Source organism: Sceloporus occidentalis, unplaced genomic scaffold (assembly GCF_023333645.1).
Source record: "Sceloporus occidentalis isolate IW3139 unplaced genomic scaffold, rSceOcc1.0.p SCAF_455, whole genome shotgun sequence".
NCBI lineage: Eukaryota > Metazoa > Chordata > Lepidosauria > Squamata > Phrynosomatidae > Sceloporus > Sceloporus occidentalis.
The window spans coordinates 196,422-214,873 of NW_028317435.1; the positions used below are offsets into that span (position 1 = coordinate 196,422).

Genomic DNA, 18,452 nt, shown 5'->3' on the forward strand with positions numbered 1-18,452 from the left:
TGTAGTGTTGGATTTCGTTTTTTGCCCCGTCCTAGGGGGGGGGTTTATTTCCTCTGAGCCCCAGTTATTATAAGGAAGCCATGTTTAGTTTGCGTACGCAGCCCGCTTTCCCCGCTCCGCCTGGAGTTGCTTCGTATGATTTTCGTGCCTCTGCCGTCTAGGTGACGCGCCCCGCTCTGTGCTGGAGGGGCAAATAACACGGGACGTTACTGTCACACAATCTACACACCGGGAAGGTAATCCTATGTGTGTGGACACGTGTGTGACGATGACGTTATCGCTCCGGTCTGTCTTGTGTGTGCCGTCTGTCGGCTTTCATTGTATCCCAGAGGCCGTGTACAAAATGGCGGCCAACGCTTCCATAAAGCCCCGACTCTTTACACACACGCTGCAGACCCAACCGGAACCTTCTTACATCATGCAGGTTGGAGACCGGTTTTTCCTCTGTAGGAGAAATCCTTGGACGTCTCTCAGAGGCTCTCTGGTTTGTAACGTGTGCGCTCCGTGTAGTCTTACATGCATGACATGTATGAGCCTTTGTCTTAACAGTCTCCTCGGCAGACAGGGTGTTGGACGCATTGAGTTCCTCCCCACTTCGGGCCAATGCACTAAACGTACTGACCCTTCTGTATCCCCGTGCGTTTGCCGCGTTCGTTGTCCTGCGGCGTTTGCTGCGTCCTCCATGTTTTCTGCACGGTATAAGATTCTGTGTTTTTGGGGGGTTTTTTTTTTATTATTCACCAGGCCAGCGACTTGTTAGCGTCGGCAGCGCCAGCGAGACGTCGTCCATCATAGTGCAGTCAGTAACTCGAGCGACCACGGAGACCGTCTACAGCGCCCTGCCGAGGTTCGCGTCGGACGCAAGCAAAGTGACGTCCAAGGGTGCCGGTCTGTCGAAAGCCTATATTGGGCAAAAAAGCACTTTTACCGTGGATTGCAGTAAAGCAGGTAAGAAACCCCCTGGTTTATTTCTTCGCCGACCTGCTTGCTACACAATCATCGATTCATTTTTGGGCAGAAGAAACGATCAAATATTAAGATAATGTAACATTTCAAGAAATTGATAACTTTAAGGCCAGCAGGCCATAGATTGTGTGCCCTCGCCTGCGGCGCACATGTGATGGGGCGCTATAGTCTTACATCGGCCTCCTAGGCCATTGCGATGTGCCGGTATACACTAGCAGGCCGCATACGAAGGCATTGGCGTTGTGGGCAGCAGTCCGCTAAGGTGTTGGCTATGTGGGCATCCTCGTGGGCACTGGATCGCAAACAGCGCCTGGCTGCGGGGCATTTCCCTGGGATGCCCAGACGGAACCTGTTTTTATTAAGGATATATTCCTTTCCTATACGTTCGCTATAAAAATAAATAGATAATAATTATAATAATAAAAATAAATAATAATAAAAAAAGTCAATTTGTTTTTTCTCCGCAGGTTCGAACATCCTGCTGGTCGGCGTCCACGGGCCCACCATACCCTGCGAGGAGGTTTCTGTGAAGCATCTCGGAAACAAACAGTACTCGGTGGCGTACCACGTGAAGGAGAGGGGGGACTACACCCTCGTAGTGAAGTGGGGAGAAGAGCATATTCCCGGCAGCCCCTTCCACGTCAGCGTCCCGTAAACTCCCAGCCGGGACCCCCAAAGCAATGAAGACTGCAAACCAGGAATAATAAAAAAAAAAAAAAAATAATCGATAGGATTGGATATGGAATTTTCACGATTTTGAGAAATTCGAAACATTCCGTGTCATTTTTAGATCTCACTTTTTTATATATATCAGAGAAATGTAACGTTTTATGTGCGTTTTACGCGTCCGTCCGATAATTGAAGAGCGTATCCTGGTTTCTGACTTTCTTCCTGCGAAAGAGGCTTATTTATAACTAGCGATATTATTAACCTTTTAGCTGCCGTGAAGGGGAAGGTATTTATGGCAAATTGTCGATAATTAATCCCGAAAATCGCAAATATTTGGGGAGCAAAATTTGGAGAAACTGGAAATGATTTTTGGCGTAACTACTGATTAATGTTTTCTTAGTCCTCTATATAGTGTCATTCTGAATGAAATAAATGCCGACCGTACATCAAATCATTGATTTTTTTGGTCTAAAAATGGCATTGGGGAGGAAAAAAACTGCCATTTTTTTGTGCCTTTACAGATAGATAAATGTCATAAAATGTTAAATTAGTTTTTAGTGTTAATAGAATCAAATATTTTCCTTTAGAAAGGAGAGCACTTATTATTCTGTGATTATTTTTTAGCGGCCTGATTCATGAACCGTTGTGTTCTGTATAAATATAGTATTTTCAATAGAATTTTGCTAATTTAATAGTAAATTGAGTAAAATTGCTTCAGTTTTCCACTGGGGCAAAAAAAAGGCTGCAAAATTCAGAATTTCTGTATTCCCTCCTATTTGGTAAATTTTGGGTTATTTTCTTCCAAACGAATCTTGAAAAAGTAAATTCCTGCACCGGCCATCTCTGAAGCTACAAATAAAATTTCTCTATTCAGGGTGTAAATTCATCAAAATATTTGTGGAAGGGGTTGTTACAAAATATTGAATACTCTGTGTAAAATATCTTGTCTAAAACGTTTGTTTTGTTTTTCTTTTCTGGGGGTGTTTAGTATGTTTTTAAGAAAATACAAAAAACACTATTTTTGGAGGCATGAAGGTGCTTTTTACTGTGATTTGCGTCGTTATCGAGACAATCTCGCCACATTGTAAACACAAAAATACTCGAGAAATAAAAGAAATTGATAAACTGGAATAAACTTTTCTAACCCCTCGAGTCAGATTGGCTTCTTACATCATCCACGAACTGAAACCGAAAACCCGAGCTCTGCGGCCCCTGAGCTGCCCTTAACGCGGGGCAAAAGGGGTCCAACTTACCCCAGGGGCTCAGGGCGACTGTATACAGCGCTGGGGGGTTATATTACTGTATACAGCGCTGGGGGGTAATTATTGTATGCAGTGCTGGGGGGGTTATATTACTGTATACAGTGCTGGGGGTAATATATTACTGTATACAGCGCTGGGGGTTATATTACTGTATACAGCGCTGGGGGTTATTTATTTGCATGAAAATTCCACAATGTCCTCCCTGCCCTCCGTCGGCGGCGGCCTCTCCTGCTATTGTCCGTCTCACCCCGGCGACCCGTATCCTTGGAGACGACAAATAAACACAACTGTAGACAGTAGCGGCTTCTCCCGTTACTTCAGCCGGCTGCACGTCTCCCCCTCTTATCGAGCGTTCGACATGAGAGATTTCCTCACCACGCGGAACCAGAACTCCTGGAAGGAGCTGATTGAGAAAGAAAAACTCGCCAGGTTGACCTGGAAGCTGAACTACAGCGAGGAGCATCCCCGGAAGCCACGGGAGAGCAGAAGAAAGCGGCGAGAGGTCCCCGTTCCCCACGCCGGGGCCGTCACGCTTCCACCCATCAAAGCTTCAAAGCCACCCCCGGCCAAGAGTCCGAAGCAGACTGACCAGGAGAACGCGGACATCCGGGACCTGAGCATCATGAGGCCGGTCAGCCCGAGAACGGCCTCCCTGCGCTACGACGACTACTCCCAGGAGGGCAAAGGCCGCGTTCTGTATCTAAAAAAGCGCAAGCAGCTCGGGCCGGAGGAGAAATATCCGTTACCGGTGTTATCGTCCTGGGAGTATGGCTGGAGGTTAGGTACGTGATCCTCCTCGAGGCTAATACAGTGAGGGGATTAAACATGCGCGGGATAGACATACGGCTCCTGAATCTAAGACGAGACCAGCGGCTGATTAAGGTTTGAGTCGTTACAGCAGGAGAAACAGGCGACTAAACGGGGGCCGACATGGGGCCGATCTGCCGGCAGGTTCTGGGTTTCTATGAGCCTCTGGGGAAGACTTGCTTGTAAAATCAACATTTGATACCCGGTGACTACATATAGAAGCCATAAAATAACGGTAAAGGCGTCTATTCCCCCAAAATAATTGTATCCATTTTCCAGAACTTAACAGACAAACATTGTCACCGGCCGTAGACGCCGCTACCTAGAAAGTTTTGTTGGGCAGGACTACCTGTTGGAGGTGGTTGACTCATTGAGTCAGTTCCAGGATTTGTTAACTTATGAGGTCATCAGTGAAATAAGTCAGAAGTGTCTGTATGTAATAACGTGAGATGTTTCCCTTCCAGGTGAGGTTGTGAAGGAGTTTAAGCCTCCAGTTCACGGAAGGTCCTCGATTGTACAAGAACATTTCTACAGAAATAACGGCGTCTTTGTGACCTCGTCGTTCTCGGACAGATTGCTTGTTTCTTAATAATAATTTCTGGGAGGAAAAAAGCGTCCCACCGGAAAATGATAAACGTGGCCAGCGGTGAGGAGCGCCCCACACGATGTCCTCCACAAAAGGCTGCGATTAAACCTTTTTCTCTACGTTAACCTGTCGTATCTTCCGTACTTCCAAAATCCTAAGAAGGGTCTTAACTACTAAATACGTACCGGCACATGATGGAGCAACACGAGGCAGAGCCCCTCTTTCTGCACACGTTCACGGCATTGGGGGTACCTGTCCATGGCTCCCATCTTGCAGCAGGACCCCCAAATTATGGGACGAGGGGGCTTAAGACTATTTAGAAATCAGCCACTCGTTGCTCTTGGCCAAAAAGCTTCCGTGTATCAATTTCCATCATAAATGGGTAGATTATTATTATCATTTATTGTTCTACATAGCGCCATCATATTCCGTAGCGCTGTATCAGAGCTGGGCTTTCTACCTCCACGTACATCAGGGATCCCAGAGGAGGTCTCTGTCTCGTCACCCGGGGATACGCAGCGGAACCTCACATAACGAGACTTTTCACCAAACACGCGCAGTTGTCATAGAAACAAAGTAACAAACGTCAGCAGTTATACCGGAGAAAGTTTATTGTTTTTATCCCTCTGTTTGTAAACAAGTTTAGGTTCCGGGAAATTCCTGAATTTGTAAACCGCTTCCTTTTTCTATTTTGTTTCTATTATTTCTATATAAAAAAAATGAAATGTGTTTATTTTAATAAAAAAAAAAAGCACACACATTCTTTGTTAATGGTGTTTATTTAAACAATTTAAATGACATAAAATAGTAAAAATTATTGATCTTCCTTTTAAATAATTTTAGGAAAGATTTTTATTTTGTTTTTAACACAGTTTTTGGGTTTTTTTTTGCTGATGACATCATTAGGACACTGGGCATGCAATGATATATTGAATATTTAACCCCCAATGAGAAATCATTATAGATTTTGGTATTTTTTAAATTGCAGTTTTTGCTGCCCTGTTAGCTAAAGGGTTAACGCTGCATTTTTACATACAAAAGCATTTTGTTAGGTTTGGGTTTTTTTGCCGTAAACTCAGCAATCACTTTGAAGAACGTTTTCCTTTGATCTTTCGAAAGAAACTTTTGACTTTATCCATAAACCCTTTGGATTTTTTTAACTGAAACTCGACCGGGAAATGATCGCTGACTTCCAGAGCCTAAAAAAAAGCAGAAAATAGACAAATAATTATTATAATAATTACTTTTATAGATACTACGACTATGCAACCTGCCATACAAAAGCTCATATTTCCCAATAACTCCTATCACTCTGAGCTGAGTTAAGGGGCATTAATATCCATCAAATGTTCCTTAGAATCTAATTTCATTTTATGTAAATAGTTAATAGAGCAAACGCCTCGGATTTCGCTTTTTATCTTCGGGAAAACGGTACCTGAGTCTCGTTCAGTCCGAATTCTTCCATAAAATTAAATACGGTGGCCGAGCCGGGGACCAAGGACTCGTGAATCTTCTGTCCGTGAACCACAATCCTAAAAAGACAGGAAAGTTAGAAATCCAAATTTATAATAAAGGTAACGTTAATAATAATAATAATAATAATAATAATATATGTATATATAATGTAATAATTAATATAATTAATATATAATATATAATAGTCTCGTTGGTCTCTTTTTAGATTCAGGAGCCGTATGTTTATCCCATGCATGTTTAATACCCTCACTTTATTAGCCTATACCACTTCTGCTGAGAGGCTGTTCCACTTATCTGCCACCCTCTCAGTAAAGTAAAAGACCCATAACCGGTATACGTTACAGATGTGTTTTCTGGTTACCTGTCATATGCACACTTTGTGCTGCCTTTAACCGTCGTATCACTTCCATCCCCGATTAACCATACGAACTCTGGATCAGTTCTCAGACGGATGTTCTTCCAGTGCTTCTTGGGAACGTAAGAGCATCCAGCGTTAAAGTCGCCCATGAAGATAAAGTTCTGCGGGGAGACAAGGAAATGTCATGAAATCCAGAATCCGGCACCAAGCAGATGCCCCTAATGCCCCTACTCCAGGGGCTCGTGAATATATTGTACTGCGCTGCGGAATATGATGGCGCTATATAAACCAATAAATAATATCAATCAATAAATGATACGACGAGGCGGGAATTGTCCTCACCTCCGATTTCCATTTTTGTCGGACATCGAGATAAACGTCGTAGAGTTTATCGATCTCGCGGACGGCCGCCTCGGGGGTCGTGTGCTGCGGCACGATAATAAATTCTTTCACTTCTTTGGTGTGAATTAAAAGAGAAACGGCTGATCAGAGACCCGGCCAAAGATTTACTGCGGCTCCTCCAAATCACGTTTACATCTACTCCTTACCGGTGTGCGGGGATTTGAACCAAACAACAAAAGGTTCTCTGGAAAAGGCATCGACGTCGCCCGGGTGGGTGTCTGGGTACTGATAGGCGTCCTTCACCGAGACCTGATGCTTCCTGCATTTCAGACAAACCCCCCAAAAAAGAATTTCGCTATCAAACTCATGACCTGATGTTTAATCCCCCCCCCCCCATGTCTGTCCCCATATAGAAGCACAACTTCCCAAAGGCAGCAATAACGGAAGCACTTATGGCCAAGACGCCGGGATTAACAAGATTGAGTTTTTTGACCTTGACCTTGAGAAGCGTGATTTTCATGCAAAGACTCTTCGGTGTCACCTAGGATTACGTTCTACGAAGATGGCGATGGGGGACGCAAAAAGCTGACTGTTTTTGGGACTTCTTTAGGGACTGGAATAAAACTCAGGGAAGGTTGTGGCTGCCATATGCTGCTGCTCCACAAGGTGGCGCCGTAACCCCCTCACCTGTAAATAAAGGCATACTGCTCCTTATAGGAATTCCGCCCCAGCCTTTCGCTGATAATCAAACTGAAATCATCCTTCATCTCCGGTTGGCTGAGAAAATAAATAAAATACACATAAAAACGGGTAAAGATTCAGACGTTCGAAGTCTGATCGGCCATTAACCAGATCTCTCTGAAATGTATCCGGAAGGATCTTCTCACTAGGCGTCAGGAGCATTATTGAAGCCGCTTTCTATACCAAGGGCTGCCATTTAAAGTCATCGTTTGCCCCGTTCTAGAACGTTCAGCCATGTGAATGCGTTACCTGTTAAGCTGCTGCACTAAGAGATGAACGGCTTTATCTTTGTTGTCTTTGATCTCCATCAGAAGCGCAACGTCGCAGCGCGAGACGATCTACAGGACCAAAGAGCGAGAGCTCGGTCAATTCTCCCCATCCATCCCGACGAGAACGCTCCGCAGAACGTAGAGACGCGTGAAGGAGGGCCACCCCACGGCCCCTTACACTTTTTACATAAAAAAAAACCTAAAACGTGCCATACAGGGCAGAAAAGACTGAAATCTTCCATAAACACGCAAAACTGAATTCTAATCCTTCTAAAGTCAAATCTCCCCAAATTTTCTCCACTTTTTAGCTTAAAACAAACAACCGCTTCCCCAAAACGCAGAAAACACCTTAAAAACTCAGACATTTTCTACTTTCTCCAAATTCTGTTACTACGAAGCCTTCATCCTCCTCTAAAAACCACATTTTGGTCTGAAATTGAACCCAATTAGGGTGAAATGAGCTTCGTTATCCCCACGCAGGAGGAAAGTCTACTTTTCCACCACTTTTTTGGACGTTGATCCTCGACCCACCTTCACAATGATGGCCACGACATCTGGTTTGGCAATTTTGGCTTCTCCGAAATTTCTTATGTTAAAAGAGCAGATTGTGAGCGAAAAAGTCTCCGCGAAACAAAAACTAAATAACGCTAATAAAAATATCATCATGGGAACGGTGGTCTGCGAGCCGCTTACAGAGCGAGGACTCCTTTATCTCTAATCTGTCTGCGTGAAAAGCAAACAGGAATGACGAGTTCCTTCTCGCCCCTTGTGCCGGGGGGGGGGGGGCTGCGTGTGTTTACAGACCGTATGCAACTTCCCATTATTACACGGAAACAACACGGGAAAAACATCATGTTTCCAAACCCGGTCACTGAACAAAGGGCTGCTGCAAAACAAAACAATTTGGGAAATAGAAATTCCTGGACTTTTTGAGGCCGGGAATTCAGTGAATTTCAATTTTTTTTGCTATTTTATGAAAAAGAACTATAATTTTGGAGCAAAACGCTAGGAACGGAGCGAAGTATTCCACTAGTTTCCTCGAAACTTTCTTTTTTTGCTTGGAAGTTGTGACCTGGGAGCGGAATGGGGTATTTCGCACAATAATTGTTGTATAAAAGTTTGAGGTGGTCTCTGTTATTTATTGGCGCTTCCTGGGATTTGTGATGCGAGGACGGGCAGGTTTAGGGATGAAAAATGTTGCTTTTGGCAAAAGAAAGAAAAACAAGCTTTTGATGTAGAATGCAGATCAAGCGAGCGACTTCAGCTCAGACGACCCCCAGAGACCGGAACATAAAAGAGTTTATAATACGCATTTTCGGTAACGACATGATGCTGTATGAGGGCTTTAACAGCAGGTCTCTGCGCATGGACGGGGCTTTGCTCGTTCATTGAAGTAGACAGACCTACGGCCGCAGACTTTTTCTCCGAAAGGTTTTTAGGACCTTTAATGTTTTTAAAGGCGTTGGTGAGAATCTTTGCCTCCTTTGTGTTTTTAGACACTCTTTTTTTGTCTGTCTGTCCCGTCTGTACGGCCGGCTTCAGTGAATTCTTCAGCTTAAAGGTCAACCTGGCACCTGCGTTTGGGGACACTTTGGGCGAAGTTAAGGACTCTTGAGTTGTTTTGAATATTTCTGCTTTAAAGGTCGAGGTAAAGACAGAATAACACAGGCGGCTGGACCGAGGGACATTCGGCCTGTTATCCAGTTACATACAGAATTTGGGCAGCACCCATGATATATATATGGGAAAAACTGGATAAGTGGGGAGGCCAGGGTGCCCCCCCCCCAATTCCAGAGGGTAGATAACCATTAACACACAAGCAGCGCCAGATTAAGATCTTGGGGGCCCCAAAGCACAACGTGCAAAAAAGAAAAAAAACACGGCCACGTGCTCTGGCTATACTTACACTTACCCAGAAGATATTTGGCCCCACTGGACAGCTATGGTCTCTAGTGCATTTGGTATGTCTGTGGGCTCCTGTGTTTTGGGGATCTGATTATTGGTATGTATTGTTTTGGGTGTCGTTACAGACGGCTGCAGTTATTGTAACATTTCTCCTGCTGGTTATTTTGTGTCTGAAGGTCCGGAGGGTCGGTGATTTGTGTAACAATGTAACGAGCTGAACCTGCCGTGTATTCAGCGCCCCCTGGTGGCACCGCTCGGAATGCACAGAGCAGGTCGAGTATAGTAGTGTACACACTGCCCTCTAGCGGCCCTGCGCGGGATGCACCGTGTTATGACTCCTCCGCGCCCTCTAGCGGCCCTGCGCGGTATGCACCGTGTTATGACTCCTCCGCGCCCTCTAGCGGCCCTGCGCGGGATGCGCGAGGTCCTGGCGGTGCGGCAGTTCCGGGTCGGTGTGGTTGCCCCGCATTGTGATCTCGGTGCTGATTGGAGGGATTAGCTTGTACCGGCCGGACCCGGCATCACCCTGCAGGTGAGAGACTGCAGCTCCGAGTACAGACTGTCACATTATATCACACACTCTGCAGACTGTCACATTATATCACACACACTGCAGACTGTCACATTATATCACACACACTGCAGACTGTCACATTATACTGCAGACTGTCACATTATATCACACAGTGCAGACTGTCACATTATATCACACACTGCAGACTGTCACATTATATCACACACTGCAGACTGTCACATTATATCACACACACTGCAGACTGTCACATTATACTGCAGACTGTCACATTATATCACACACTGCAGACTGTCACATTATACTGCAGACTGTCACATTATATCACACACTGCAGACTGTCACATTATATCACACACTGCAGACTGTCACATTATATCACACACTGCAGACTGTCACATTATATCACACACTGCAGACTGTCACATTATATCACACACTGCAGACTGTCACATTATATCACACAGTGATAGCTCTCCAATGACTTATATGTGGAACAGCATTCCAGCAGAAGTGGTAGGGGCTAATACAGTGAGGGAATTTAAACATGGGATGGGCATATGGCTCCTGAAGCTAAGACAAAAGAAAAGCGGGCCGAAGGGGGCCGATCTGCTGGGAAATTCTAGGCTTCTGTGTTAGGAAGGGGTTAACGGGTTGGGTTATCACCCCTTATCTTTTCACAGAGCCTCAGTGAGCAAAGGTGGAGGTTTCACCGTTCGAGTTCATACCGGCGAGATACGGACGGACTGCAGGAGAATCCCGTCAGAGGGGGTCCGGGCCGCGCGTCTCCCGCCAGCAGCACTGCAGAGGTGAGACTCCAGAATGCGGGGCGCTCCGTGCCCCCGCGGGGGGTAATTTACCATCCAGATCCGGGGTCTGCTCTTGTAGGCCAGGCTAGGGGGTCAGGGGGTGGCTATCAGCAATGCTTGTCTTACTGCTCCGGCACTGATGAGGTTAAACCTCTTCTCTCGTACGTTAGCGACCTGATCGCGCCTCCCATGACGCCGACGCCGCGGTCGCTGGAGGAACCAACACGGCTGGGAGTCCAGCCCCGGTAACGCCGGTCCCAGCCGTGTCCTGCAGGGGACATCAGACCGCGGTGTCTTCATGGGATGTGCTTAAAGAGAGTTTCTGCGGCGGCTGGGGCTTTCTACTGGACATCACCCACCCCATCTAAATTTCACTTAACCAAGAGGGTGGTAGATACATGGCACAGTCTCCCAGCAGAAGTGGTAGAGGGTAATACAGTGAGGGGATTAAACATGCATGGGATAGACATACGGCTCCTGAATCTTAGACGAGACCAACGACTGATTAAGCAGTAGAAACGGGCGACTAGACGGGGGCCGGATGGGGCCGATCTGCCCTCAGGTTCTAGGTTTCTTTTGTCTTCCTGGCAGTATTAATCTGACCAATCATGGACCTCGATATTCTCAACGTGTTCCTGGTCGCAGGAGGAACCCTGCTGATCCCCATACTGGCCTTTGCGGCTTCCTTCCTGTTTTGGCCGGCTGCTCTCATCAGAATCTATTACTGGTAAGAAACAAAGTATCCAGAAACCTCTTTCATAAAATAATATTTACAGAAATAAACGCAGCGGCAACAAAGTAATTATTTAAATTTCACCGTGAATTCATTTATTATTGGGACTGCAGCTTTAGGTTTTCAAGCCTTCTTATGAGGAAAGCATGAGCGCCCTCGAAGTGTCGCAGGTCGCGGCTGCACCTGGTTTTATCTCATTTTGCCCCAATAAACCCCCTTTATCTGCAGACCTGGAGCCGCCGTTGCTGTCAGTCATGTGATATTTTGGGTGACTTTCCCGGCTCAAACACCGCACTGAGCTGATGCTTTAGGGGAATGCTATTGAAGTCCGTTCCTCCATAGAGTCCGGCTGGGTGATTAAGACCGAGTCATTCTATTTTCCACAGTCAGTATGATGAGGAGGGGTGTTTGTCTAGTAGATCGGGGATCAGATAACAGAGCGAGAATCATACAAGCGGCTGATAGGCAGCTGCCTGAAAACATATTATGTCAAACGTCCCCCAACTTGTGTGACAGGTACTGGCGCCGGGCACTCGGCATGCAGGTGAAATATGCCACCCATGGAAACTATAAGTTCTGTTACACGACCAGAGGGAGGCCGGGCCCCAAACCGTCGATCCTTATGCTTCATGGATTCTCTGCTCACAAAGATATGTGGCTGACTGTGGCCAAGGTAGGCGGCACTTTAAATATTTTTAATCTGAAAATGACTTCTTTACCTTTTTATACGTATTATCTGTGCCAGCTTCTTTCTGCCGGGATTTAAAGGAACCGTTACACATATTATTATTATTATTATTCTTAATATTATTTCAATATTGGTAAAGGGTTAATTTAAAAAGGACCATGTTTTCTTTTACAGTTTCTTCCTAAGAACGTACACCTAGTTTGTGTGGACATGCCCGGCCACGAGGGTACCACGCGCTCGCCGCTCGATGACTACACCATCAACGGACAAGTGAGGAGGATACATCAGGTATGGTCTCTAAAAACCATATGGCTTTCTAAATCATTTCATTACAAATAGAAAAGTGTCTGGATCTCGTAGACTCGTGCATTCAGATTCGTACTAATTTTAATGAATTTCGTTAAATTCGTTAATTCGTACAAATGTCTAAAAACAAGGAGGAGCCCCAAAGAAACAAACGAAAATAAAGAAGAAAACTCTGAATTTTAATTTCAAACGTGTTGGTATTTTCCTCTCTCTCACTTGCTCCATCTCATTCTCACTCTCTCTCGCTCATTCTTACTCATTCCCTCTCACGATCTCTCCTCTCATTCTCACTCCACCGCTCTCTCATTCCCTTTCATTCTCACTCTCTCTCCTCTAATTCTCACTCATTCCCTCTCATTCTCACTCGTTCTCCCTCTCCGTCAATCTCTCTCACTCCCCTTCTCATTCTTACTCTCTCTTCATTCATTCCCACTCACTGCCTCTCACTCTCTCTTCTCTCATTCTTACTCACTCTCTCTCTACCTTCTCAACACCTTTAATGATTTATGTAAAGATCAACTTAAAACACATCCTCCAGAAGACGGAGAGATATGTAAATTCTCTGCGACTCCTTAGATCTGCTCCATAAAGTGGATATAGCCGGCATTATGAATATATCGGTGGCAGCGGATTATACTAATGTCACTTTAATAAATTGGAGTAACGGCGGACGCTCTCCGGGCATCTCCATTCTTTACGGATTAAAATATCTTCCGTCAGGCTGTCTGTAAAATGATTAAAACCCATCCGGTTCATCGTTTCTGCCCTCAAACTGAAGGCATCAATAAGAAGTAACACAGACGACGTGGACCCAAGGCGTCCAAAAGCATCATGTAAACCGAGCGAGCCCCAAAATGGTGTTTTTTTGAATGATTTCCGTCTCTTTTTTTCTGACAGTTTGTGGAAAGCATTGGGCTGAACAAGAAGCCTTTCCACCTTGTCGGGACGTCGATGGGGGGGAACGTGGCCGGTGTTTACGCCGCTCAGTATCCGTCCGATATCTTCTGTCTGACCCTCATTTGTCCGGCAGGTAAACCCCGGCAAGCAATACATTTATTAAAATTATATTTATATAAAAAACTCTAAAACATTAGATATCTCGTTATAGTACCGATTAAATAATAATAGGTATATCCTGATTAAGAGGTTTTTTTTTTAAATGCTTCTCGTTTAATAATTTATCAATAATTCTCAGGAAAATATAATTACCAACCAAAAACGGATTTAGTGGTAATTATATTTTCCTGAGAATTATTGATAAATTATTAAACGAGAAGCATTTAAAAAAAAACCTCTTAATCAGGATATACCTATTATTATTTAATCGGTACTATAACGAGATATCAACACAAAGAAAGGATACTTGAATATCGTTATTATTAATATTATTATTAGTATTAACAATAATAATAATATTTCTGTTTCTTTTCCAGGCCTGATGTATCCTAAAGACAGTAAGTTCCTAAAACGCCTGAAAGACATGAAAGAATCGGGAAACGACGAGAACATCCCTCTCATCCCGTCGACGGCGGAGGAGATGGAGGAGATGCTGAAGCTCTGCTCGTATGTGCGCTTCAAGGTACCACAGAAGGTAAGGCCACGCGGCAAAGATGAAGCTGCATCTCCCCTGCGATACTAGAACATGCAGGTTGCTTCATACGACCCTCTGGATAGAGTCTCTTTAGTTATAACTTGGAGGGGATGGGCGCGCACCCCAATATTTGGAGAGGGGTGTCCTGTGAAACTTACCCCTGGTGGCCAGCACTGATCTCACTCCGTACGTTGGCACGCGGCGCTCTCCTAACACAGACGGCACGGAGAGACAGAGGCAGGTATCCGCTCCACCGCAAGGACCCCTCCTTGGGGCGGCAGAGAGGACACTCCGTCTGGGACCCGGTGGCCCGATCACAGATACCCACCACTGCTGCTTCCTTACGATATGACAAACGCTTGCCCCCCCCCTGCGGTGTAACTACCCCCTGCATTAGAGGGTCTTATCCTGACCGGTGGACGGGAGAACAGGATCGATGAAGCAAAGACTAAGCACCGTGGGGACGTTTTTTACACTCAAGACGAGATCACTGGGGGGGGATAATTGTGTCAGACGGATGGACGTACACTGCGAGGTCACAGACAGGACCACTCTCTGCGTCGCCTGCAGGCCGCACTCGGAAAGGACACGGCGTCCATCTTTTTCTTTAAATTCATTTTTAGACTCAATTAAAGTTTCCTAATGTTTTTTTAAGTATGTTTTATTATCTAAATAATGGGAACGGAAGGGGGACCCCTGTGCAGCACCGCGCGCCGGACCTGACTGGCTCCAGGGGCTTGGACGGACAGACGGACGGACGGTCCTCGTAGTTAGTAGAGGAAGAAGCTGCCTTATTTATTCTTCTTTAATGCATTTAACGGTTTCTTATTATTAACGATTATTAAATAACATTACATCGCAGACCTTATTAAGGAAACAAAGGGAGACGAAGCGTACATTTTATTTTAAATATTTCTCTTTGTAATAAAGTTGGGGATAATCATCTGGTTCTAGGAGGCAGCGGGAAATAACATGCGGAAGGAAGGAAGTATGATATATTTCCTGAGAAAAGTGGAGATTTATTACATAGCTACATATTTGGCCAAAACAAAATCCTTGGGTTTCTTAATGTTTTTTTTTATTCTATTTACATTAATATTTTTTTTTGCCCCCGTTTTAAACATTTTTACTGCTAAAAGTAAATTTTGGGGATTCTTGTTATACGTTAATACTTCTGTTTCTTGTAGGTGTTGCAGGGGCTGATTGAGGTCCGCATTCCGCACAATGAATTTTACAGAAAACGTAAGTAACGGCGATCACCGGAACATAAAAATACGGCCCCTGATGTATGAACGGTTCCAGGAGCCGACGTGCTTTAAATTAATAAGAACTTAGTTATACTTCACTACAGCCGGCAGGGGGATGCATAATAGATGAGAGCGTTTAATACGGAATCGAGGCGCGAATGTCTGTGTCTGTACATCTTTATAATGTATAGATCGATAAGCTGTTCAAAGGTTTGGGGTCACTGAGCTGTTTTCATTAAAAATGAGGAGATTTCTGGCTGTAACATAATTACAAAAGGGTTTTCTAACCATCAATTAGCCTTTTAAACTTAAACTTGGATCAGCAAACGCAACGTGCCATTGGAACACAGGAGTGATGGGAGTGATAAAGGGCCATTGGGACCCAGGAGTGATGGGAGTGATAAATGGCCATTGGAACCCAGGAGTGATGGGAGTGATAAAGGGCCATTGGAACACAGGAGTGATGGGAGTGATAAATGGCCATAGGAACACAGGAGTGATGGGAGTGATAAAGGGCCATTGGAACACAGGAGTGATGGGAGTGATAAAGGGCCATTGGAACCCAGGAGTGATGGGAGTGATAAAGGGCCATTGGAACCCAGGAGTGATGGGAGTGATAAAGGGCCATTGGACACAGGAGTGATGGGAGTGATAAATGGCCATTGGAACCCAGGAGTGATGGGAGTGATAAAGGGCCATTGGAACACAGGAGTGATGGGAGTGATAAAGGGCCATTGGAACCCAGGAGTGATGGGAGTGATAAATGGCCATTGGAACACAGGAGTGATGGGAGTGATAAAGGGCCATTGGAACACAGGAGTGATGGGAGTGATAAAGGGCCATTGGAACACAGGAGTGATGGGAGTGATAAAGGGCCATTGGAACCCAGGAGTGATGGGAGTGATAAATGGCCATTGGAACACAGGAGTGATGGGAGTGATGAAGGGCCATTGGAACACAGGAGTGATGGGAGTGATAAAGGGCCATTGGAACACAGGAGTGATGGGAGTGATTTGAATTGATGTTTTTGGCCACTTGCATTATTTGCGAGTAAATTAACAGACTGATAGGGTCCGTATTTGACCACCCGATACCCGACGCTCTCTTCTAACGCAACTTACTCTTTCCAGTATTTTTGGACATTGTCAGCGAGGGCTCTCGGCACAGCCTGCACGAACACATGACCAAAATTGTGGCTCCTACTCAAGTAATCTGGGGCAAGCAGGATCAGGTGAGGGTCTTGGCTTTGTTTGCGATTGTATGGTATTGGGGGGGGACCAAGCAGCTGACGCTCTCCTGCGTTTCAGGTATTGGATGTTTCCGGGGCGGACGTTTTGACGAGTGCCATACCCGGAAGCCAAGCGGAGATTCTGGAGAACTGCGGACATTCGGTGGTCATGGAAAGACCCAGGAAAACCGCCAAGCTCCTGGTGGATTTCTCATCTTCCCTGCAGGACACGGAGAACAAGAAACACGATTAACCCTTGTGATGCCCCGGGCACAGCGCCATTCTGCGGATTGCTCTCAGGGATGTTCAATATAGAAATATAGAACCTTCCGGCAGATAAGACCCATTCAGCCCGTCTCGTCTGCCAAAGGTCTAGTTTAGTAAAATAATAATAGTTCCTCGAGGACACAGACTGGGGATTAGGATATTTCAGTAGAACCGTAGGGCGATGTTTCATGCTTGATGCGAATGCCCCATGCGGCGGGGGGGGGGGGTAATATAATATCCATTGACCAAACCGTGCGAGCCTCAGACCTCTGTGCAGCTGAAGGTGATTCCCGGGGCACATTACGGAGCAGACACTACAGACATTTCACACTTTAATGGTATTTTGGGTGTCGGGAGTGGGAAGGGGGCGTACGGGGTGACCAGCGCCCCTGGAAATGAATAGGCTGGGATTGTAACGAAAGTGGAAAAACTGCAGACTGTGTCCTATAAAAGTGTCCCTCCATCACAACCGGTGCAGTCCCCTAAAAAAAAGTAAGAATTTGAGAATGAATTAGACGGTTAGAATGCTAAGGCAGCATATTTGTTATTATCGCACGTATAGGATAATTGAGACTGTTTTGTGCTTGAAGCAGCCAATCAGTGGCAGGAAAGCATTCAGGACTGCTTTTTGAACATGGATAAATCCATCGGAACTCTCGCACAAGTATATAGGAGCATAGGGTGCATGCGCGGTGGCATGCAGGAGATGCGTTCAGCCAAATGCGTCTCATGCAAGCCACGGAGCTGCGAGATGAGAAGGAGGGTAAAGGTGGTGGTGGTGGGGGGGGGATTCCACTAAATCCCGGTCCATGTATTTGCAATAATTTAAAGGGGGCAAATCCCCACGTGTTCCCATTCTAAGTACTGTATTAAAACTACTGAGATCAGCTATAGAAATTCCAGCCAACCAGTAGCTCACGTGTTAGCGGCTGGGCATACTGGGAGTTGTTTTGCCACTTCAGATGCAAAGCGATTGGCCGTTCTGATTTATAAGGTTTAACATTTGCACAAGATACTGTGAAACCGAACGCGTCTGAGATGTTTGCTTCCGAATGCACAGCATGCAACGTTTTTACTACTTCTATAAAACGAGAATATCTTTGACTCCTTTGTCTCGTGAATTTGTGTTTTACGGATGGGGCGATTCCTTCAGGTTTTTATACCACTAAACGTTAAACTTAACAGGGGCGCATAAAACGCATACAACTACATACGTGTATAGAAAGCCCAAATAATGAATGTACCTTTCTTAATACCATTTAAAGGTGCGGTTCCACCAAGAAAATTCTTCTCCATTCTATCTAAACAGTAAAAAAAAAACAAAAAACATTTAAACATGTTTTGTTTTCTGCCACAACCAATCAGTGTCCACTGCTGATGTCACATGACTATGGTCTACAACAGAAATATTTAATATGGAAAAATGTAATATGATTAATTATTTCTGACTGAGGACGAGTGTCCCAAATTGGCTTAAATGTGTAAATCGGTGGCATAGAATGTCCACTCTTTGTTGCCAGACCATTTATTTCCCGTATTATAGGATATGCCCGGCTCTATTTCAGAGATTAAAGACCCCAGGATTTGACATTTAAGTAGATTATGCGCACGATGAAAACAAGTTATCCGGTGCAAGTAAACAAGCAACGCTCATAAAGTACCTTTAACAC

The 18,452-nt window shown here is 45.1% G+C and overlaps 3 protein-coding genes across 5 annotated transcripts in view; 2 read left to right on the forward strand and 1 right to left on the reverse strand.

Moving 5' to 3' along the window:
* The window catches only part of LOC149271861 (filamin-B-like), a 54,785-nt gene extending 53,164 nt beyond the window's left edge, over positions 1–1,621 (forward strand). For all 3 annotated transcript variants that reach the window (XM_089507068.1, XM_089507069.1, XM_089507070.1), the window contains 2 exons: positions 745–948; positions 1,434–1,621. In XM_089507068.1, the coding sequence (XP_089363194.1) occupies positions 745–948; positions 1,434–1,621 (392 nt within the window). The remainder of the gene's footprint in view (positions 1–744; positions 949–1,433) is intronic.
* A 3,751-nt stretch (positions 1,622–5,372) lies between these two features.
* On the reverse strand, positions 5,373–8,139 carry LOC149271862 (deoxyribonuclease gamma-like). The gene is made up of 8 exons (XM_089507079.1): positions 8,008–8,139; positions 7,457–7,545; positions 7,154–7,243; positions 6,673–6,785; positions 6,467–6,579; positions 6,128–6,285; positions 5,726–5,822; positions 5,373–5,489 (listed from the first exon to the last, which is right to left on the reverse strand). The coding sequence occupies exons 1-8, from the start codon at positions 8,137–8,139 to the stop codon at positions 5,373–5,375; spliced, it is 909 nt and encodes a 302-aa protein (XP_089363205.1).
* Positions 8,140–11,330: 3,191 nt separating this feature from the next.
* LOC149271863 (monoacylglycerol lipase abhd6-A-like) lies at positions 11,331–16,768 on the forward strand. The gene is made up of 8 exons (XM_089507067.1): positions 11,331–11,449; positions 11,972–12,128; positions 12,318–12,431; positions 13,347–13,479; positions 13,883–14,040; positions 15,228–15,282; positions 16,418–16,518; positions 16,595–16,768. The coding sequence occupies exons 1-8, from the start codon at positions 11,331–11,333 to the stop codon at positions 16,766–16,768; spliced, it is 1,011 nt and encodes a 336-aa protein (XP_089363193.1).
* Positions 16,769–18,452: the final 1,684 nt, after the last annotated feature.